Source organism: Triticum urartu, chromosome 2, assembly GCF_003073215.2.
Source record: "Triticum urartu cultivar G1812 chromosome 2, Tu2.1, whole genome shotgun sequence".
Taxonomy (NCBI): Eukaryota; Viridiplantae; Streptophyta; class Magnoliopsida; order Poales; family Poaceae; genus Triticum; species Triticum urartu.
The window spans coordinates 94,495,050-94,516,270 of record NC_053023.1 but is presented as its reverse complement, the minus strand read 5'-3'; the positions used below and the strand labels follow the sequence as shown (position 1 = coordinate 94,516,270).

Genomic DNA, 21,221 nt, shown 5'->3' with positions numbered 1-21,221 from the left:
TGCACGAACAGCACGCTGTGACGGCTCGGCGAGCGCGTCTCGGCCGTGCGATCGGCGGAGGCTGGATCTGACGGCAAGGAAGCTGCCAGCGAGGCCGCCGCGCGTAGCAAATACGTGGAGCGGCCTTGGCTGCTCCTGCTTCATTCGAGCGCTGCGCCTACCGCGACCAACCTGACCGGCCAGCCGCCCCGCCGTCGTCGCCTCTGCCGCCGCGATTTGTCCGGCGGGATCGCACGAGGAAGAAAGGGAGAGAGATGAGGAGCAGCGAGGCCATGGAGCTCCTGGGCTTCGCTCCCTACTCCCGCCCGTCCCCTTCCGAGGTATCATCCATCTCCCCAATTCCGCCCCCCGACCCCTTCCTCCCTGCCGCGCTGCTCCCCCTGCGAATATCCCACGGCGGATCATCTCAGGATGGTAGTCCAGCTTTGTCCGGCTAGTTCTTGCTCGGACGAGCTAATCTGCTAGCAGTTTCTGCTGGATTTTGGCTAAACGTTGGTGTCAATCTCCCAAATTTGAGTTCATATATGCTCTGAATCTTCTGTTGCAGGTTAAGGCTGCGTATAGAAGAATGGTCATGGAGTCCCATCCCGATCGCGTCCCGATTGATCAGAAGCCTCAAGCCGAGTCAAAATTCAAGCAGGTCAGGTAATCAGTCGTGGTGAAGGAACTTCAGGCATCATGATGCTTGTTATTTGCATGTTCCTTGTTCATGGTGTTATTCAGGCATGAAAGGCAATTAGACGAGTATTTTAGCTTGATCATGCTAATTTTTTAAGCAACCTTTATACCATGCTAGTTGCTCATTCATAATTGAATCACTGATGTCAAAATGAGCATAGATGTGATATTAATGTACTTGCTGAGCTTTAGAATGCTTGTATAGCTTTTGGATTTACCATGCTAATTGCCCTTCCACAATTAAATCGTTGATATCAAAATGAGCATATATGTGATCTTAATGTAGTTCCTGAGCTTTAGGTGACCTGTTCAGCTTATGGACATAGTATATTTGGCATTCCCAAGCATGCAAGAGAGTTTCTGCAAATTTGAATGTGCTAACACTCATACCTTTTCCAGTTGAGCGAATATTAAATTTGAGGCATTCTTTGGTTCATAGGATAGGAATATCATAGGAGTAAGAAAATCATAGGAAGTGAGATGACATGCATCTCAATTCCTATAGGGAAAGAGATGTCATTTGATGCATAGGATAGGAATTTTTCCATTAAGTCTAGGCTAATGTCTTTTTTCCTTTGAAATGTGAAGGATTGATTCCTATCCTACATAGGAGTAGGAATCCATTCCTACAAACCAAAGGAGGCCTGAATGTGGTTTTCCGCACGAGGATCACAATCAATTTTCTGCATTTGATTTCTTTCTCACAATTGTAATCTATAAATCTTAATTGTGTTTGTGTTTTGCAGGTAGTAGAAGCATATTCTTGTTTGAAGGATGGTATGTTATTCACTTTGATAACCAGCCTTTGTTTTTCCTTTATCATCTGGCACCTAAGTTGCGGTTTATGGTATTGGTTATTGATTTGACTGATGGGATTATGGTATGCTTGTTGCGGTTTGCAGGTCGAAGATTTGGGAACAGAATGGAAGGTAAATTTGGTTTCAGAATGCAGATTTGTTGTTTCCTCCATCTTTGTAGCTGATGAGATGATCATGCGTGAAATGCAGTACATGTAATGAGGTCTGGTGTTCCAACGGGATACAGAAGATCAAACAAGATATTGGTTAAAGCCCCCTTTCTGCTCATAATTTGTGCCGCAGTTTCCTTTGGTTCCTACAGCGCTTCGAGGTAACCATACTTACACTTTTTTGCAAGAGAAAAACATCAAGATCTACATTCTTATTGCTGATTGAGAAATCCATTTTGGTTTCATGAAGGGCATACCAGCGGCAAAAGGATGTGTGTTCCTCTCAGAACCCTTTTCTTCCATAATGGAAACTCATTGTACTGTCGATATCCATATAAGCTAATAGAAGAGAAGATCTGTGTGTTGCAATTTGAGATGCAAAACAATCTCTGCACTGAATAAAGGCACCAATCACTGTTTGTGATTTCAAAGAAAAGACACATGCTTTGTAGATGTTCAGTTTAGCTCTAGGGAGCATATGCTCCTGCGCGCCGCTTCCCTGAACGTTTTGTCCAGTGGACAAAAGATGGGACAAAAGATGTCGTTAGTAATGGAAAGGTTGCCATCACTATTAATGATGTTATTGGCCCGTATTTTGTTACCAGGAAGGGTTTGAGGCAAGGGGATCCGTTTTCCCCCTTGCTTTTCAATTTGGCGGCTGATGTTCTTGCTACCCTGGTGCAAAGGGCGCAAGAACAAGGATTTATCAAGGGAGTGTTGCCTAGGTTGTATTCTTTTGCAATATGCGGACGATACTATTTTCTGTTTTGAAGATGACCTCGAGGGGGCTAGGAACCTCAAAATAATTCTATGTGTTTTTGAGCATTTGACCGGTCTGAAGATTAATTTTTTAAAAAGTGAAATTTTCTGTTTCGGTAAAGCTTTGGAGAAACAAGCTGACTACGCCGGCATTTTTACTTGTGCTATTGGGGGCTTCCCTTTTAAGTATTTAGGTCTTCCCCTGCATTATAAAAAGCTTTGTAATGCTGATTGGAAGCCAGCGGAAGAAAAAGTAGAGAAAGGAGCTGCAGCGTGGCAGGGGGCTCTTTTATCTATGGGTGGTAGGCTTATCCGTACTGAAACTTGCTTGAGTAACGTCATTAGTCATTTATTTAACTTTTTCCATCTACCAAAGGGAGTAGGCAAAAGAATCGACTTCTTTCGAGCTCGGGTGCTTTGGCAAGAGAAAGAGGGGTTTAGGAAGTTTCATTTAGTTAACTGGCTTGATGTCTGTCAACCTAGAGACCAAGGGGGGTTGGGTGTTACTAATCTGGATATCAAGAATATTAGTCTTTTGTGTAAATGGCTCTGGAGACTTGAGAATAAAGATGGGGATTGGCAGGAGATGATTAGAGCAAAGTATTTGAAGAGGAAAACTTTGTCTCAATGTGAGTCATCTCCTACCAACTCTCATTTTTGGAATGGTATCATGAGTGTTAAAAATATCTTTTACAACTGTTGTCAGAGAATTGTTGGAGATGGGTGTAAAACTAGATTTTGGGAAGATGCTTGGATCCACAACAAGCCTCTCTGTCAACTTTTTCCTCGCTTGTACAAACTTACTTTCCATCAAAACATTACGGTTGCTAAAGCATTTGAACAAGATTTTAACTGCATTAGATTTAGGAGATGTTTACATGGGGAGACATTGGATATGTGGAATAAACTTCTAGATATGTGCAGTCAGGTTGTTCTGAGTGAGGAACCTGACAAAGTCAAATGGCTTTTGACCAGCTCTGGCCAGTTCTCTGTTAAATCTCTTTATCAATATATTATTGCTAGGAGAGTAGTGTTCCCTTTTAAGTTTCTGTGGAAACTGAAGGTACCTTTAAAAATTAAGGCTTTTATTTGGTTAGTTATCAAAGAGAGGATCTTGACCAAGGACAATTTATGTAAAAAAGGCTGGAAAGGCACCAACAAATGTGAATTTTGTGATGCCAATGAATGTATTGACCATCTGTTTTTCACTTGCTCTTTTGCTCGGTTTCTTTGGAATGTAGTTGGGAGTGCTTTGGGAAATCCCCAAACACCCCTGTCATTCTTTGACTTTTGCCAGAATTGGCTTCCTAAGTATACTAGGAAAGATAGAGTGGTTATAGCTATTGGTACGGCTGCTTTATTATGGTTGATCTGGAAAACAAGAAATAAATCTTGCTTTCAAAGTTCTTTACCTAATGATCCTATTGATATTATCTTCTCCTTATGTTCCGTGTTGGATTCGTGGGGTGTGCTATAGAAAAGAGGAGTGCAAAAAACTCTTAAGGAAGTGACCAAGAGGTTGGCCCAGATAGCGAGGGACGTCTTCAAGCGTGCTTACGGCTGGGGGCTGCTGTACGGAGGCTCTGTTGATCAAGTGGTGATAGATGTAGCATTTGCGATGATCTCTCTTGTTCTTTTGCTATAGCACCCTGTAGGTGCAGAGTTTGGTATCTCAGGTTGTAGTGAGTTATTTCACCTAATGCAAAAATGAAGTTTTTTGTTGATGAGCTTCAAGATGTTGATGAGCTTCAAGATGTTGTAGCATCCTATAGGTGCAGATGAAGTGCCTCAAGATGTAGGAGTAGTTTTTTTTTTCATGATGCATATGTTAGGCATCGAAAGAAGTTGAATCTGTATGAAACTTGATTCGTATGCTGTGACTCCATTTTCGTAATGAAAATGGGGGCCGTGTGGCCCCTCTGATCGAAAAAAAATGCTCCTACGCGCCAAAAATACATTTACAAATGTGAAGAAAATACAAGACAATTCAGACATTCAAATGTTCATTTTCAAATGTCATTTGCAAATTTTTATGGTGAAAGCCCAAGCATTGCAACCATAATTGAGTGCCAATTTTTGGCATTTCTAGAGCACTATATCTTTGTCTTTTTTTCCTGACAAAACACAACTGTTCCTTTTTGTGTGAAAATTGTCAAGAACACATCAAACACTAATATTGAACATACACAAAATAGTTTTTTAGTTTGTTTCCTATTTGTTGAGTTTTTGTTCACCCCAGGAGCATATGCTTCTGGGAGCCGAAACGCCACTCCCATTTGTTTGCGGGTACGTATATTCTAGGAGCAAGTGTGTGAGTTCGGAGATCCATTCAGACCATAGTTCCTACTTATAATTTCTTCATTCATGGACATCCTTTACTACATCTATATCTATATCTATACCAATATAAAAAGGCCCAGTGAGGCAGATCCAATAAATCTTAGTCATCCATTTGCGTTCATTCAACTGTCCTTATTGTCCTGATGGTGAGCGACTAAACACATTTAGCGCTAAGCAATACTTTCTCTTTCCTGATTATCTTCCCTGGTCTGTTTCCTTACGAACACTTCGCATGAAAGGAAACCGCCGCACGTTCAGGATAGAAGGGAACCACCGCAGCGTCGGGGACGCCGCCTCGCGCCGCCCAAATAGCCTTGAGCCGCTGCACGCCGCCGCCATCGCATCGACCTGCCGCACTATTCAGGACGCCACCCCCATCGCCTTGATCGAGCTGCCACACCTTCAGGGCCGCTGCCCCTCACAGCTCCGTGCCGCTCCCACCCATCGGATCGCCTAGCCTCGGCCATTAGCGCCGCCACCTAAACTGCTTGGCCGGCCGTCGGGGACGCCGCCTAAACCGCCTGGCCTGGGCCGTCGGTCACGCCGTGAGTTCACATCTCCCCGTCATCTCGCACGGTCAGGGGATGTGCTACCTTCAAACACACCGCCGCCAGGCCTGACGGCCGGAGAGGTCTTTCATTTGTACTGTCTTTTGTTCACCTTTGCTTCACATTTTATAGATTGGTTCACGTGTGCTATCTGTTTTGGCATACGTGATGTACTTATTAACGTTTCACTTACCTAAGATCGATCAACCGAAAAGTAGCCCCGTATACACTTGATAACTGAAGGCAAATCAAGCTTGTTAACAGAGTTTAAAACTCTTTGATCGGCGATTTGAATGCAGGCATTTAGCACTTAAGCTTCATTACCAGTGTGATTTGCATTGCCTGAAATTTGCTCATCCATGTTCATGCATATTATACTGATTTCACTGATTTTGTACACACATCTCGCAGATGCAAAATAGTCATTCGGGTGCTTCTCCGCTACGATCAGGATATGCGCTAATTTAAATTACCAGCGAGGTACGATCAGGATGTACTGAGATTTATTGGATCTGCCTCACTGGGTCTTTTTATATTGGTATAGATGACATGCAAGGTGAAGAAAGATGTGTGAGCACAACTTATATATCTGGACGCCCCGGTGAAATAAAAGGTGTGTACTCACCGTTCACTAATTTCATCTTCTATGTATAATCCCATTATGCACACAATAGTGGATCAGATGATTGATTTCACTGGAATCATACTTAACTTGGCTGAAACGAGCTCCGGTACAAACTTTTTCAATAGGCCATTGCTTTGAACTACATTAACAAACTTGAGCTATATCTCTAAGGAAGCCACGTCGATTTTTATGATTCAGAGATTCTAATTCTCGAGAAGAACCATAAGTTACCCTGATGCGAAGTTTAATTTAGTAGTTTTCTTTTGCTGTTATTAAATACTCCCTCCGTTCCTTTATGTTAGGTGTATTTTTTTGGGCACGGTGACCAAGGCAACAAACTATAGATAATTTAGAACAAAATTACACTTTAAAATTTTGTTGGTTAGTGGCAAGTAAATCGGTTAGGCTAGGAAATGAAAAGACACACACAATCAGGAAAGAGATGCTTTCCTTCTTCTTCTAGAAATAGAGATACAGTCAATCGGGAGAGAGATACTTTCCTTTTTTTGAAGGGCTAAAAAAGGAATTATGAGGTTTTATAAGAAATGCACCTTACATTATGAAATTTTATCAAAAAACAAATACACCTTATATAAAGGAACGGAGGGAGTACTTCAGAAGTTATCGTTCATGTTATTTTGATTGATTGGGTTTTCTTTTGGGGTATCATATGGTGAGTTTGTCAAGATCGGGATTAGCCATAAGCATGTGATATTAGGTATCACCTGTTATAAATAACCATTCATGGATAAAATATAGTGTTGACGTTAATTCATTCATTAATGCTATCTCAATTTGGTAAATGTCAGGGATAATTGTGGCACATATGTCCGCTATATACTGCCTCTGATCCAAAATAAGTGTCGTGGTTTTAGTTTACCACGACACTTGTTTTGGATCGGAGGAGTACTACAAAAGAGCAAAGATGTCATATGTCATGTGAATGGGCAGAGTGGGCTACTATGGATGGCAACCAAGATGGGAGGCTCAGAATTCTTTTAAAGATTACACGTGGGTTGCACGTGCCAACTTACTAGTTGGTACAAATCGTCGAAAATTTTGTCATGTTGAAACCATTTTGGCATCTTTTTACATGCACGATGAACATAAAAGTTGGCCTAGTGTCAGCTACCCACAGCTCGTTATAAAAGGCGTGAACAAGGTGCCAATCACCACAGGCAATGCCACAACATCAACATGATACCCATCACCACTAGCAGAAGCAAAAACTAAAGATAATTTACATTGACCACAGAAGGTAATTGTCATCATGGTTATTACAAGGCACCCCAGCATCCCAATGTATGGGATGACTCCCAACCTTTCCTCAGCAGGGAAAGGCAACAAAAGGATGCCATGGAGTTAACTATGCTTAAGGCATTTCAAATGACAAGTTTGGCAAGCACCGGGACAGTATCTACACACAGCATGACAAGTTTGGCAAGGCAAACTATGCTGAAGGCATATTTTAAATGCAATCTTCAGACTATTGCCATGTGCCAGGAGCCATAGCAATGGTAGCTTTTGATTAAGTTCCCAGTACAAGATTGTTAATCGAACCACCCACAAGATCTAACAATCCATGCATTTTAAGACTTACAAGTGAGCTTCTATGCTGGTGCTTCGTTGAGCACCTTGGATAGCAACTGCTTCAGGAGCCACCACGGCAGGCTAGCTCGAAATCAACTCCTGGTATGCCTTACGCCCACTTGGGGAAGAACAGATCATAACCTCTAAAATCAGGTCACTACCTGAACAAAAGATCATGAACCTTCTGTATCCCTCCATGTCTTCGAATTGCAAAAACTAACTGACAGAAGTACCATTCTAGTAATAATAGTGAAACCTGAGCTCATACACCAAGTTTAAACTACCCGCGATAATCATTCTGAAACGGAAATATTGGCAAAACGTAGACTGGGCCACCATATTAGTTCTAACCTCACCAGACCACAGCCTCTCGAGGGTTTGTACCAACTACCACATCTCAAATTGTCCACCCGATATGATTAGAGAAATGTAGCCAGGCTAGGATTTTCCACTAGCATCTGGAGCAGTATCAGCCACTGTCACGTTCCATGATAGAGGCTGCCAGCCTGAAGAGTGAGGAACAAACCACTTCATTTTATCGGTTGCGATATACAAAACTTGAAGAACTTCACCAAGGGAAAGACGTTTCAAGCATGTTTTCTTCAAGAGAGTTGCAGCGTGATACCTAGAAACAAATAAAAATTAAAATACTAACCACAAAGTCAAGAAAAATACAGAAATAATCAACACATTACTGGGTGTGGGATCTCACCTTGATTGGGAGTTCTTTATCGCAGAGCATCCAGGGGCGGTAGATATGTACCTATGAACAGTATCTAGAGTCTCTTTTGAGTGCCTAGCATTGGTATCCATTATATTCACGCATTTCCAGAGATTTTCACCTTTTCCCAGAAAGAATGACACAAGTCCTAACTTTTTCGTTACGATGGCTTGATGCTGAATGGCAACTTCAAGAGCCTTCTTAACATCAAATTGTGGTAGATTAGCACCTCCATAACGCACGCAATCTGATATATGCTGTTCGGTTGGTGCAAGCTTCTCAGTCTTCAGTACTTCCAAAGCACTTAAGATATTTCTTATAAGAATTTGAGAGTCAGAAGATGGCTGCGAACATCCAGTGTTTGCACCCCATTGTCCAGCATTTTGCATGTTGCTGGATATATTAGGTGGAGTTGGATGTCTGTAACTATAATTATTGTAAGGAGGCTGAACAGCACCAGAATAGTTTGGATGGTAGCTGACGTTTGAACCTTGGTTGTCATGAGCCCCTATTGGGTATCCAGAAATATTCAGCCGACTCATATCAGGATAATTAACTGGCGGGACATGATAGGGGGGAGGAGGAGCACTTGGCCAGGACTGCAATGGTGACGTGGGAACACCAGTATGCCCACCTTGTGGAGCTTGTGGTGGACATGAACTACTTCTATGTAAATTTGATGTGTGGAAATTACCAGGTCCATTGTGAGGACGAGGAGTCACTGGATTATGTGGTCTTGGCGGCTGAGAGGATTGGTTATGGTGTTTTGAATGATTATGGGCACTACCATTGCCAGAATCAGGAGCACCATTTTTCTGTGCAGATTCAGTTGACACACCAGACTTCTTACTACCAAAATAGTCATGAGGAACACTCTTTTGATGGGAATTAGTGGGTTTTGCAGGCTTTTTAGGCAGGAAAAGGGGTGGGTTTTTAGGTATACTTGTCTGGTTCACCTTTGCCCTATTCTGGCGTTCAGGACTAGATGAAGAACTTGATGATGGTGTAGAAGGCTGACTTGGTTGGTTAGCAGTGCTTCCTTTGGAATTATCAGCAACTCCATCAACTGAATTTTCCTTTTTGCCTGCTGGTTTAGATGCATTGTCTGTCTGATTTTTTCGAGGTTGCTTCACTTTGGATTGCTTATCTACCTTCCCATTACCACCATTTTGATAATCACGCTGAGAAGAATTCTGCACTTGAGGGTTAGTATCTTGTGCTGCTGCTGAAGAATTTGGAACAGTGTTCCTTGACGTATCCAAATCATCCTTATTGCCACTTGATGCGCTGCTTATGTATGGTGACACTGCTAATGGTGGTTCTCCAGCCACAAGGCTTCTCCAGAGCCAAACACTCTTTGCTGCAGCAGTAAGCGTTTGAGACACATTTGGAGGTTGTGCTAAAAGAATATTGTACCGCCTCATCTTAAGCTTATGAAGGGCATTAGAGAAATCCCGATCACCAGAGATTAGCAGATAATTCGCTGGCGGAGGGTTGTCAATAGCCCAGAACAGCATGTCAACCAAGATCTTCTTATCACTTGCATCTTTAATGCCTGCAATGGTTGGGAAACAATGAAAAGAAATAAGGATCTGAGAGATGAGAATGGTAACTAATCATCACAAGTTCACAACCCACTCATTCAATGAAGAACTCAGCTTTCTATCACTACTTCTTATAAGAGTAAAAAGTCTCAATGCTAGTAATAAACCTTTATGGCCTTAATTATTTGGATGTCAAGATAAATCCCAAGAAAAAATAAAATAAAATCTAGTTTCTGAGTCACATAAAAGCCGAATCCACTTGGAAATGTATTCCATTGAGCGAAAACAAATGTTGGTCTCTGATTTTCTAATGCCCAATCTAAGTGTTTACTAATACAGTTTTGCTAAAGCACATCTAGATGTGCCATAAGTATTGCACATCTAAGTCATATGTCATTGATCTTACATTGAGATTCGTGTGAATATTTTCTCTCTTTTTTCTCTTTTCTCTTTATGCTTGATTCACTCATTTAGATGTGCAATAACTAGAGCACATCTAGATGTGCCCTAGACACTAATACACCAACAAGGGCAGGTTAGAAAAGTTCAGCCTGCACACACATAAAAATGAAATATATATTGTTCCGAGCAATAACCAGTTGCATATATTCTCTAATAAAGTCGGGATGGAGTTTTCTAACAAGTATCCCATGAGACAGATATGGATTTTGAGGCGTGCAGAAACTAACATAACTCCAGAAAAAGCCTGCAATAGAAGCTTCACCATTGATGCCCACAATAGCACAGCAAGAATTCAAGTGTCGACAGAATAAGACAGACATGTCTCTCCTTTTTTTAGACCACTGCACCTTGGGTAGAAACACACGACTACTAGAACTTCCCATATCATATCCCGATCCAAACCCTATGATTCCACTATCATCCTGAAGTATTTGCGACAGATCCATCGAGTACACCAACCATCGAAGCGGCGCAACCCACATGCATTGGCGAGAGGTGAACGGACCACCACGGCACGAGCGATTAGATAAGAGCAGAGCGGGGTGGTTGGGGATTTGGGAGAAAGAGGGGCGAGGGGGCGGAGGGGGGGACCGTACCGGCGGGGACGTGGTGGAGGGAGACGCCGGTGCTGGAGAGGGCGTGCTGGACGTTGTGGGCGATGCCGCTGGTGTCGCCGTAGGCGGAGACGGAGATGGGGCCGACGTAGCCGGCGGTGGCGAGGGCGGAGCTCATGTTCTGGACGATGAGGTGGGGGTCGCAGTTGCGGGGGACGGCGCAGTTCTCGATGTCCCACCACACCGCCGTCTTGGCCGCCGCGTACTCCCCCATCGCCGCCCCCGACAACCCCCTGCTAACCCCTGCGTCTCTCCGTCGGAGACCGGAGAGGTGGTGTTTGGGGACCTGGGGTGGGTAGTGGGGGGTGTTTTTTATGGTTTGCGACGGCGGCGGCGTCGAGGTGGACTCGGAAACTGCCGTCCCACTTGGCACCGAGATTTTAGGCAAGGATCGGTACCCAGATTTATATCGGATTTTAACTAATGATAACGTCCGTGCATTGCGAAGGAGCAATAAATTTAGACATACTCTTTCCTCCGTTCCTTTGTAGTAGTATAATATAAGGTATATTTGTATTTGATTAAATTTCGTAATTTAAGATGCAGTTGTTCTAATTCTTCCTAGTTTCGTTTCTATTTATCCCTCTAAAAAAAGAAAGTATCTTTCTCCTGTTGCATGTATCTCTTCTTGTCTCAAAAAGAAGGAAAGTATTTCTCTTGATTGTGCGTATCTCTTTATTTCCTGGACTAACTGATTTACTTGTCACTAACAACTATATGCCAAGGATAATTTTGTTCAAAATTGTCTATAATTTTATGTCTTGGTCACTGTGCTAAAAATAATACATCTTACATAAAGTTGTAAGAGACGGAGGGAGTAATGAAGAAAAAGAAACCAAGGGCATTTCTAATCTATCCCTTAAAAATAGAGGAGTAAACTCCCGAGTAAAATTAGTGGAATAAAAATTTACTCCACTAACAATGACCGGACCTAGCCGATCTCTAAAGTTAGTGGAGTAAAAAAAATCCTTCGAGTGAAGTTGGTATCTTCGTCCTCTTTGTCATCGTCTTCAACGAGTATGCTCAATCTTAATTTTTTGGAGTGGCTTCAGCAAGTCTTTGAGTCCACTTCTCATTTGTCACAAGCACTTTGTAGCTGCTACTTCTTGAGATTATGTTGATTTTTTTTGAAAAGGAAAGAGTGATGCAGCAAAGTAGAGATAAATATTTTCCTCAATTAAAAATCAATGTATCAATTCAGTAGGAGGCACAAGCAAGTCTCCAATCTATGCACATGCACAATCTAACAAACACTTGCACTCAACGCGAAAAGGGTTTGTCAATACCTTTACAGTCTCGAACAAGAGTGAGATCTAAAAGAGACTAGAAGAACACCCGTGCGTTGCAACGGGGCCACATTATCTTTAAAAGTTCAATATTAATATTCTCATACATATCAAGTAACATTGACGACCTTTTTTACCATCAATTCCTCACACACACACTCTCTACCTCCCTCTTCCTCACTCTCTCTCCCCCTCTCCCTCTCTCTCTAACACACACACATATCCATCTTATTGGGTACGGGACCATAATCCATCTATTTCACACACACACGCTAGTATATAATAATATGGATTATGTGTATTATTTTTGCCACCACAACTGAGGAAATTAATTCCATGTAAATCGGCCAGCCACAGCTCCAAGAATACGCGGAGGAGGTGGCCCGGGTCGGCGTCGGTGCCGTCCGGCACGGGCCACAGGCCCACTTCCAAGCGCGTCTGCGCGTCGGCCACCCACACCGTGTCCTTCAAGTGCCACTTCCACCGCACCAACTCCCAGGGCCACAGCCATGGCCAGGGCCAGGGAAGCCGCCCTTCTTTGCCCTCTTCACCGGCCGCGGCCAACGCGGTGCCGCGGCACCTGGCCTCGCCGTCCTCGTCCTCCAGCACCGTCGCGACCCAGTGACACAGCCCAAGCATCGGCCTCGAGAATCAAGAACGCTCGACAACGTAGAGGGAAGGAAAGATCATATACATTGTCGGCGTTCTGGGAACGGGGGTCCCCAGACTTGCCTGCCTGCGGCCTACGGCGTGGCTCAAAGGGGGGCCCAGCACGGCCCACCTTCACCAACAAAAACTCAAGACCCTTGCGAGGGGCCAAGCCTCGCGGGGCGGACGACACGGAGCTTCCTCAGGCACGGCCTCGTCAGGCTGGCTCATGAGGAGGCGGAGAGATCAAGGCGGGGTACCTCGCGAGGTGCCCGTGACGCAAGCCATGACGACTCAGGGCGCCAGGCGGGTGCCAGCCCGCGCAGTGTCCTCCTTTCCTCTTTGATGCAAAGGGGGCAAGCGCAGCCGCGGAGTACCGAGGCATCAGGCAAAGGTTGCCATTTCGGTGCAACGAGACCAAGACCAGGAGGGCTACAAGATGGAGGTCACCATGGAGCCCAAGACGGCGTCATTACCAGAGCTTTGCGCAGGCGAAGACTACTTTTGTCAGGATAGTTGATACTTGCTGTCCCCTTTTAAATTAGCCCATCATTGTTGGCTCCCTTCCCACTCAATATTTGGGGAGAGGACCAGGGCCACTATAAATAGGACCGGCCACCCACGTAGCAAGGGTTCGGCTCAGTCTCCTCCAAGGGCTCGACAAGTAGAGAGGTGGTAAGCAGAGAGAGGGAGTGAGATAGAGAAAGGTGGCTGAACTCCTCCCAGCAGTTCATTGCCCCAGCCAAGAACAGACCCTCGCGAGGCTGTTCTTCCTTGTATTGTTCACCATCATCAGCCCAAGAGGCAATCCACCACACCACACACTGGAGTAGGGTATTACACCACAACGGTGGCCCGAACCAGTATAAACCATGTGTCCCTTGTGTTGTTCTTTTCATAGCTTTGATTCTAGCGTGGCGGAGGGGTGCAGGAAGGTAGGAGGCAAAATCTCCGCGCGCACCCCAGTGTTCGAACCTCAAGGGTTTGCCGGAACCCGAAATCCGACATTTGGCGCGCCAGGTAGGGGTGCGCCGGAATTCGTCTTCCGCCGCTCCGCTCTCCTCCGACCATCACACTCATGTCTGACGCACGTCGGGCCCGCGCGGAGCGCCGGGCCGCCCTCGCTTCCCGCGTCGCCCAGACAGCCCCTGTCGGCGGGCGTCCTCGCCGTTCCCCGTCGCGCGCCGTCAACGCTGCCACCGGCCCGGCGGGGGACGAGCGGCAAGCATCGTCCCGGCATCTGTCCGTGCGGCAAGACGGCCGCACCGTAGCTCACTCGCTCACCCCAGCTGGTTCTTCGTCCCGCGTGCTCCGCGCACCCAGGGAGCCCCGCAACCTCTTCCCCGCCTATCGCGCTGCACCAACACCCCCCATCGTCGCGGCCCTCTTGGGCGGCTCGCAGGCGCCACCTACAAGTTACCAAGTCAAGCCGTTCATCCGCCGGGTCAGCGCCGCTTCCACACGGCAGGGGGCTCCCCTGGGGCGGGCGGCGCCCGAGACCGGCCTGAGCTTCAGCCCGGAGGACCACCCCTCCAACCCGGCCGGCTCAAGCGCGCTCCCCATGCTATGCACCCCCACCATCTGCCAGGTGGCCGTCACCAGAACTCTTATCGATGGCGGGGCGGGCCTCAGCGTGCTCTCAGTCGAGGCCTTCAACCTCCTCTGCATACCCCTGGAACGATTGCAGCCCAGCCGGCCCTTCTCAGGCGTTGGGGGCAGGTCGTCCAGCTCCTTGGGGCAGATCCGGCTCCCAGTGACCTTCGGCACCTACGACAACTTCTGCACGGAGCTGGTCGACTTCGACATCGCCCCCATCGGCCTCCCATACAACGCCATCCTCGGCTACCCAGCGCTGGCCCAGTTCATGGCCGCGACGCACCCGGCGTACAACCTCATGAAGATGCCCGGGAGCAGCGGTGTCCTCACCACGCACGGGGATACCGGTGACGCTCTGCGGGTGCTCAAGCTCGTCTTTAGGACAGCAGCGTCGGCACAGCCTGCCGACTTGGGGGCCCCCGAGCCCAAGGGGGCTGCGCCCGCCAAGAAGAAGCAGTTGTTCACCCAAGACAAGGCAGAAACCAAGCAGGTACCCGTCGATGAGGACGGGTCCACCAACGCCACTTTCACCATAGGCGCCCACCTCAAACCCGAGTAGGAGGAGGCCCTGGTCGCGTTCCTGCGCGCAAACAAGAAGGTATTCGCTTGGGAGCCGGACCAGTTGGCAGGGATCCCCAGGAGCGTAATCGAGCATCACCTCAACGTGTGCCCCAACGTGCGCCCTGTGAAGCAGAAGGCCAGGCGGCAGTCCACAGAAAAGCAGGCCTTCATCGTCCAAGAGACCCGCAAATTAGAGGCCGCTGGGGTCATTCGCGAGGTCCGATACCCAGATTGGTTGGCCAACCCTGTCGTTGTGCCGAAGAAGGGAGGGAAGGAACGCATGTGTGTCGACTTCACCAACCTCAACAAAGCGTGCCCGCAAGATCCGTTCCCGCTCCCCCGCATCGACCAGATCGTTGATTCCACTGCGGAATGCGACCTGCTGTGCTTCCTGGATGCCTTCTCTGGGTATCACCAGATCAAGATGGCGGTGGAAGACGTCGAGAAGACGGCCTTCCTAACCCCGTGCGGGGTGTACTGCTACACCTGCATGCCATTCGGGCTGCGTAACGCAGGGGCGACCTTTCAGCGGCTGATGCATATCACCTTGGGCCCGCAGCTCGGGAAGAATGTTGAAGCTTACGTCGATGACATCATGGTAAAATCTCGGGAGGCCAGGACCTTGATACAAGACCTGGAGGAAACCTTCGCGAGCCTCAACGCAGTGAACCTACGGCTCAACCCAGAGAAGTGTGTGTTCGGAGTCCCCTCGGGCAAGCTCTTGGGTTTCCTCGTGTCCCACCGAGGCATCGAGGCTAACCCGGAGAAGGTCAAGGCGGTGGAAGACATGAGCCCGCCAAAGACCCTCAGAGAAATGCAGAAGCTCACGGGGCGCGTGACCGTGCTAGGGCGCTTCATCTCCAAGTTGGGGGAACGAGCCCTGCCCTTCTTCCAGCTAATGAAGAAAAAGGGGCCCTTCGAGTGGACTGAAGAGGCCGACAAGGCGTTCCAGGATCTCAAGAGATACCTGACCAGCCCACCGGTCATGGTGGCCCCGCGCCCTCAGGAGCCCCTGGTGCTCTACCTCGCCGCCACTCCCTACTCCACCAGCGCAGCCTTGGTAGCAGTCAGAGAGGAGCGCCGGATCAAAACCACGGCAGCAGCCCGGGATAAGGCAGAACAGGGACAAGGAAGGCCCACAGAAACCGCCATCACGGCTGAGGAGGATCAGCCGCCGCAGAGGGGCGCACCAGAGGCGGAAGAGGCCCCTCTTCCAGATGGCCAGTCTCAGGAGGCCCCATTGCCTCAAGAGGCGCCACGGTCTCCGAAGGGAGCCACCAGCACTGACGCACTCCACCTCGTTGAGCACCCAGTGTACTTCGTCAGCACAGTGCTGCGGGATGCAAGAGCACGGTACCCCATGCCTCAAAAACTCCTCCTCGCGCTACTGGTGGCTTCGCGCAAACTGCGGCACTATTTTCAGGGTCACCCCATCAAGGTCGTCTCGTCATACCCCCTGGAGAGGGCGCTCAGGAGCCCCAATTCAGCTGGGAGGGTCGTTGAGTGGAACATAGAGCTGCAAGCGTTTCAGCTCGAATTCAGCACGACCAGAGTCATCAAGGGAGCAGCGTTGGCAGATTTTGTGGCAGAATGGACGGAGGCGCCAGGCCTCAAGGCCGATGAGGATCGGTCCCTGTCCTCGGGAAGCGAGGCGCCAGAAGGCTGGGTCATGTACTTCGATGGGGCGTTCTCCAGACATGGCGCAGGGGCTGGGGCGGTGCTTATATCGCCCACCCAGGACAAGCTCTATTACGCCATGCAGCTTTGTTTCTAGCAAGGCGAAAAGGTCTCCAACAACATAGCGGAGTATGAAGGTTTAATAGCGGGCATGAAGGCCGCAGCTGCCCTGGGGGTGAAATGCCTCACCATCAAGGGCGATTCGCAACTCCTTGTCAATTTCTCCAACAAGGTGTACGAGCCGAAGGATGAGCACATGGAGGCCTACCTTGCAGAGGTCCGCAGGATGGAGAAGCAGTTCTGGGGGTTGGAGTTGCAGCATGTGCCCCGTGGCACCAATCAGGAAGCCGATGACATCGCCAAACGCGCGTCCAGGCGGTTACCTCAGGAGCCTGGCGTTTTCGAGGAGCGGCTCTTCAAGCCTTCAGCCTTACCGTCATTATCAAACACGGCTCAGCCCAGGGAGGAGCTCCCTCAGCCACCTGCCTCAGGAGCTCCGGCTTGTGGCCCGGCCTCGGGAGCACGCCTGCTCCTGACGATGGAACCTCAGGAGGGATGTTGGATCACGGAGCTCCGGAGCTACCTAACGCAAGGGACCCTGCCGGAGAAGGAGGAAAGCAGAGCGAGTGGCGCGCCAGGCCACGGCATACTGCATCAAAGATGGAGAGCTCTACCGGAAGCGACCAAACGATGTATCCCTGCGCTGCATCTCCAGGGAGCAAGGGAAGGAACTACTGGAAGATATACACGGCGGAGACTGCAGACATCATTCGTCATCACGGACCCTCGTTGGCAAGGCGTTCCGCAGTGGGTTTTACTGGCCCACCGCACTCAATGACGCCGTTGAACTAGTGAAGGCTTGTGAGGCCTGCCCAGTTCCACGCCAAGCAGATCCATCAGCCGGCAGGGGGCTTGCAGACTATCCCCCTTTCGTGGCCATTTGCAGTCTGGGGGCTCGAATCTTGGGTCCGTTTCCTCGGGCGCCAGGGGGCTACCGCCACCTTTACGTTGCCGTGGACAAGTTCACCAAGTGGGCTGAAGTGGAGGCTGTCCGCACCATTCCTGCGGGTTCTGCAGTCAAGTTCATCAAGGGCATTGTGAGCCGGTTCGGGGTGCCGAATCGCATCATCATGGACAACGGTTCGCAGTTCACCAGTAACCTCTTCAAAACATACTGTGCTAACCTTGGAACGCAGATATGCTACGCTTCAGTGGCGCACCCCCGAAGCAACGGCCAGGCCGAGCGAGCCAATGCGGAGGTCCTGAGGGGCCTCAAGACCAGGACATTCAAGAAGAAGCTGGAGGCTTGCGGCAGAGGTTGGTACGACGAACTACAGTCCGTGCTGTGGTCCACTCGCACCACCGCGACCAAGCCGACTGGAGAGACCCTGTTTTTCCTGGTCTACGGAGCAGAAGCAGTCCTCCCTCACGAGATCAAACGTCGCTCCGCGCGGGTCCTAGCGTTCGACGAGGCGCAGCAGGACGCCATGCGGGGGACGGACCTCGTGCTGGGGGAGGAGCGTCGCCGGGAAGCCGCGCTGCAAGCGGCGAGGTACGAACAAGCACTGCGGCGATATCACTGCCGCAACATCCGCCCCAGGACTCTTGAGGTAGGAGACCTCGTGCTCAGGCGGGTTCTCTCCAGGGAGGGATTGCACAAGCTCTCTCCCATGTGGGAGGGCCCGTTCAAGGTTGTTCATGTTTCCAGGCCCGGCTCCGCGCGCTTGGAGACTCAAGAGGGAGTGCCGGTCCAGAATGCATGGAACATCCAGCACCTCCGGAGGTTCTACCCCTGAAAAGGCCCGGAGCCTGTGAAGCAAGGCGAGTGCCTGTGAAGCTATCGCGTTTTGGAAAAGGCCCGGAGCCTGTGAAGCAAGGCGAGTGCCTGTGAAGCTATCGCGTTTTGGAAAAGGCCCGGAGCCTGTGAAGCAAGGCGAGTGCCTGTGAAGCTATCGCGTTTTGGAAAAGGCCCGGAGCCTGTGAAGCAAGGCGAGTGCCTGTGAAGCTATCGCGTTTTGGAAAAGGCCCGGAGCCTGTGAAGCAAGGCGAGTGCCTGTGAAGCTATCGCGTTTTGGAAAAGGCCCGGAGCCTGTGAAGCAAGGCGAGTGCCTGTGAAGCTATCGCGTTTTGGAAAAGGCCCGGAGCCTGTGAAGCAAGGCGAGTGCCTGTGAAGCCATCGCGTTTTGGAAAAGGCTCGGAGCCTGTGAAGAAGGCCAACGCCTGTGAAGCTCACCACCCGTGACACTCTCACGTAATAATGAGTTGGGGCTGTACACGCCCCGGAGTCTCAGGAGCGCCGGCCTCAGGCCCTGGGGCTCCCTCCCACGCCCAGTGGCAGCACTTAGCTCCGCGCTGGTGAGAAGACGTCGAAGACTAGACTAGGTGCCGGACGCGGCTTTTCATTTTCTTTCCGCAGTTGGCTTGTTCCTCTTCGTTTGGAGTTTTATTGAAGTTGTTGCCGTCTTTGGCTTGCAGTTCTTCGGCTTTTCGCTCTTCTGCCTCGGTTTCGCTTGTGCAAGGCCTCGCGAGGGGGGGAGCCGAGCGCCCTCGCGAGTGTTCCTATCCTAGTCACTCAAAGAGTTCGTGACCTGGGCCCCTTACAGGAGCACCCCTCCAGTCCGTGCCCCACAGGCACCGCGACACAAACAAAGGGCCTGGGTCGGTCGCCCCCCCCACGGCCGGGGCGGGGAACTATCCACGCTCGGGCACATAGCCGGAAGGTACGGTAACGAAAGCAAAATGATGATTAACAAGCAATAACCCAAACACACCCCCGCGGGGCTCCACACTATTGTCTTTGTTATGCAGGAAAAAGGGAAAAGGAAGAACAAATCCGGCGCGGCTCGCCTCACACCGGCCCGCAGGGAAGGCCCGAGCTGCCTCCGGAGCTCAGGCGGACTCCCTCTCGCGCTTCACCAGGGCGCGGCGGCGGGCGGACACGTTGCCACCCCCAAGCAGACACGACGACGTGGAGGCTGATCGCGGCCACCGCTAGAGGAGTCGCCGCCTGAAGAAGAACCGGAGAAGCTTGGGGAACCCCGAACGCCGCCAGCCGTGCGAGCGCTGCTCTCTCCATCATCACCGGAGCTGGGTTCCCAGCCGCGGTCGTCACCCTCGGGGCAACACCCTGCGCGGCGACCATCTTCCCCAAACACCCTCACGTAGAGGGTGGCGTCACCGTCGAACTTGAAGTGTAGGGTGCACCGACGGCTCAGGCCACGCGCGCGGGCAAATGTCTGCCAACCGCGGGCCAGGGACAGGCTCCCGGCCGCGGAGACCTCTAGAGAGACCCATGAAACCCAGCTGCAGCAGCCATCGGCCTGGAGCCAGAGGCCGCCCGGGGCGCCGGCCGGGAGCTCGCCGAGGAGGAAGCGAGGAAGCGGAAGCCGGGTGCTAGCCGGCTCCGCCGACCACAAGATGAACTCCGACAGCACTTCAGCAGCACGAACGCGCGGCCTGGGGGGACACGCAGCCGGAGCGCGCCCCCCGGCTGCAGCAATCCGCCCGTCGCCGTGCTGAAGATCGCCTCCACGGCCGCGGGGAGCCACCATGGTGGCCACAGGATGCTTGCGAGGGCGCCCACGGCCGCGCTTGGGTGGGAGAGAGGCGGGCTCAACCCGGCAAGCCTTCCCCTTCTCGATGGCTGAGAATCTCCTCGACGGGGCCATGAAGAAAAAGGAGAAGCAAGGGGGGATGAACTGGAAGGGCGCGCCCCAGTCCATACTTATGGCTGGCGATGGCCAACCAACGGCCCCCACGATCGCAGGTAATTATGACCCGCTTTGCATGCAGGGACTTGTCCAATCCGTGCAGTTGCCGAGGCGCCATGGGGAAGTGGATACGCCCACGTCCAATCAACCGCCACGCGGTGCCCAAGGCCGCAGGCTGATAGGGCCCGCGGCGCTTCGCTCTTGCCCTTCCGCCTCCCTGCACGGCCAAGTCCGGGCGCGCCTTGGGCCCAGGGGCTACTGTCGGCATTCTGGGAACGGGGGTCCCCAGACTTGCTTGCCTGCGGCCTACGGTGTGGCTCAAAGGGGGGCCCAGCATGGCCCACCTTCACCAACACAAACTCAAGACCCTCGCGAGGGGCCAAGCCTCGCGGGGCGGACGACATGGAGCTTCCTCAGGCACGGCCTCATCAGGCTGGCTCACGAGGAGGCGGAGAGATCAAGGCGGGGTACCTCGCGAGGTGCCCGTGACGCAAGCCATGACGACTCAGGGCGCCAGGCGGGTGCCAGCCCGCGCAGCGTCCTCCTTTCCTCTTTGGTGCAAAGGGGGCAAGCGCAGCCGCGGAGTACCGAGGCATCATGCAAAGGTTGCCATTTCGGTGCAATGAGACCAAGACAAGGAGGGCTACGAGACGGAGGTCACCATGGAGCCCAAGACGGCGTCATCACCAGAGCTTTGCGCAGGCGAAGACTACTTTTGTCAGGATAGTTGATACTTGCTGTCCCCTTTCAAATTAGCCCGCCATTGTTGGCTCCCTTCCCGCTCAATATTTGGGGAGAGGACCAGGGCCACTATAAATAGGACCGGCCACCCACGTAGCAAGGGTTCGGCTCAGTCTCCTCCAAGGGCTTGACAAGTAGAGAGGTGGTAAGCAGA

General features: G+C 50.5%; 2 protein-coding genes across 2 annotated transcripts; one reads left to right on the top strand and one right to left on the bottom strand.

Moving 5' to 3' along the window:
• The first annotated feature begins 129 nt into the window (after nucleotides 1-129).
• Nucleotides 130-2,109, top strand: LOC125536070 (chaperone protein DnaJ). Its single transcript, XM_048699197.1, has 6 exons — nucleotides 130-320; nucleotides 548-640; nucleotides 1,425-1,455; nucleotides 1,581-1,607; nucleotides 1,686-1,806; nucleotides 1,896-2,109. Exons 1-6 carry the CDS (start codon nucleotides 255-257, stop codon nucleotides 1,948-1,950), a joined length of 393 nt encoding a protein of 130 aa, XP_048555154.1. The 5' UTR covers nucleotides 130-254; the 3' UTR covers nucleotides 1,951-2,109.
• A 5,022-nt stretch (nucleotides 2,110-7,131) lies between these two features.
• On the bottom strand, nucleotides 7,132-11,206 carry LOC125536067. Its single transcript, XM_048699193.1, has 3 exons — nucleotides 10,831-11,206; nucleotides 8,220-9,783; nucleotides 7,132-8,132 (listed from the first exon to the last, which is right to left on the bottom strand). The coding sequence occupies exons 1-3, from the start codon at nucleotides 11,060-11,062 to the stop codon at nucleotides 7,946-7,948; spliced, it is 1,983 nt and encodes a 660-aa protein (XP_048555150.1). The 5' UTR covers nucleotides 11,063-11,206; the 3' UTR covers nucleotides 7,132-7,945.
• Nucleotides 11,207-21,221: the final 10,015 nt, after the last annotated feature.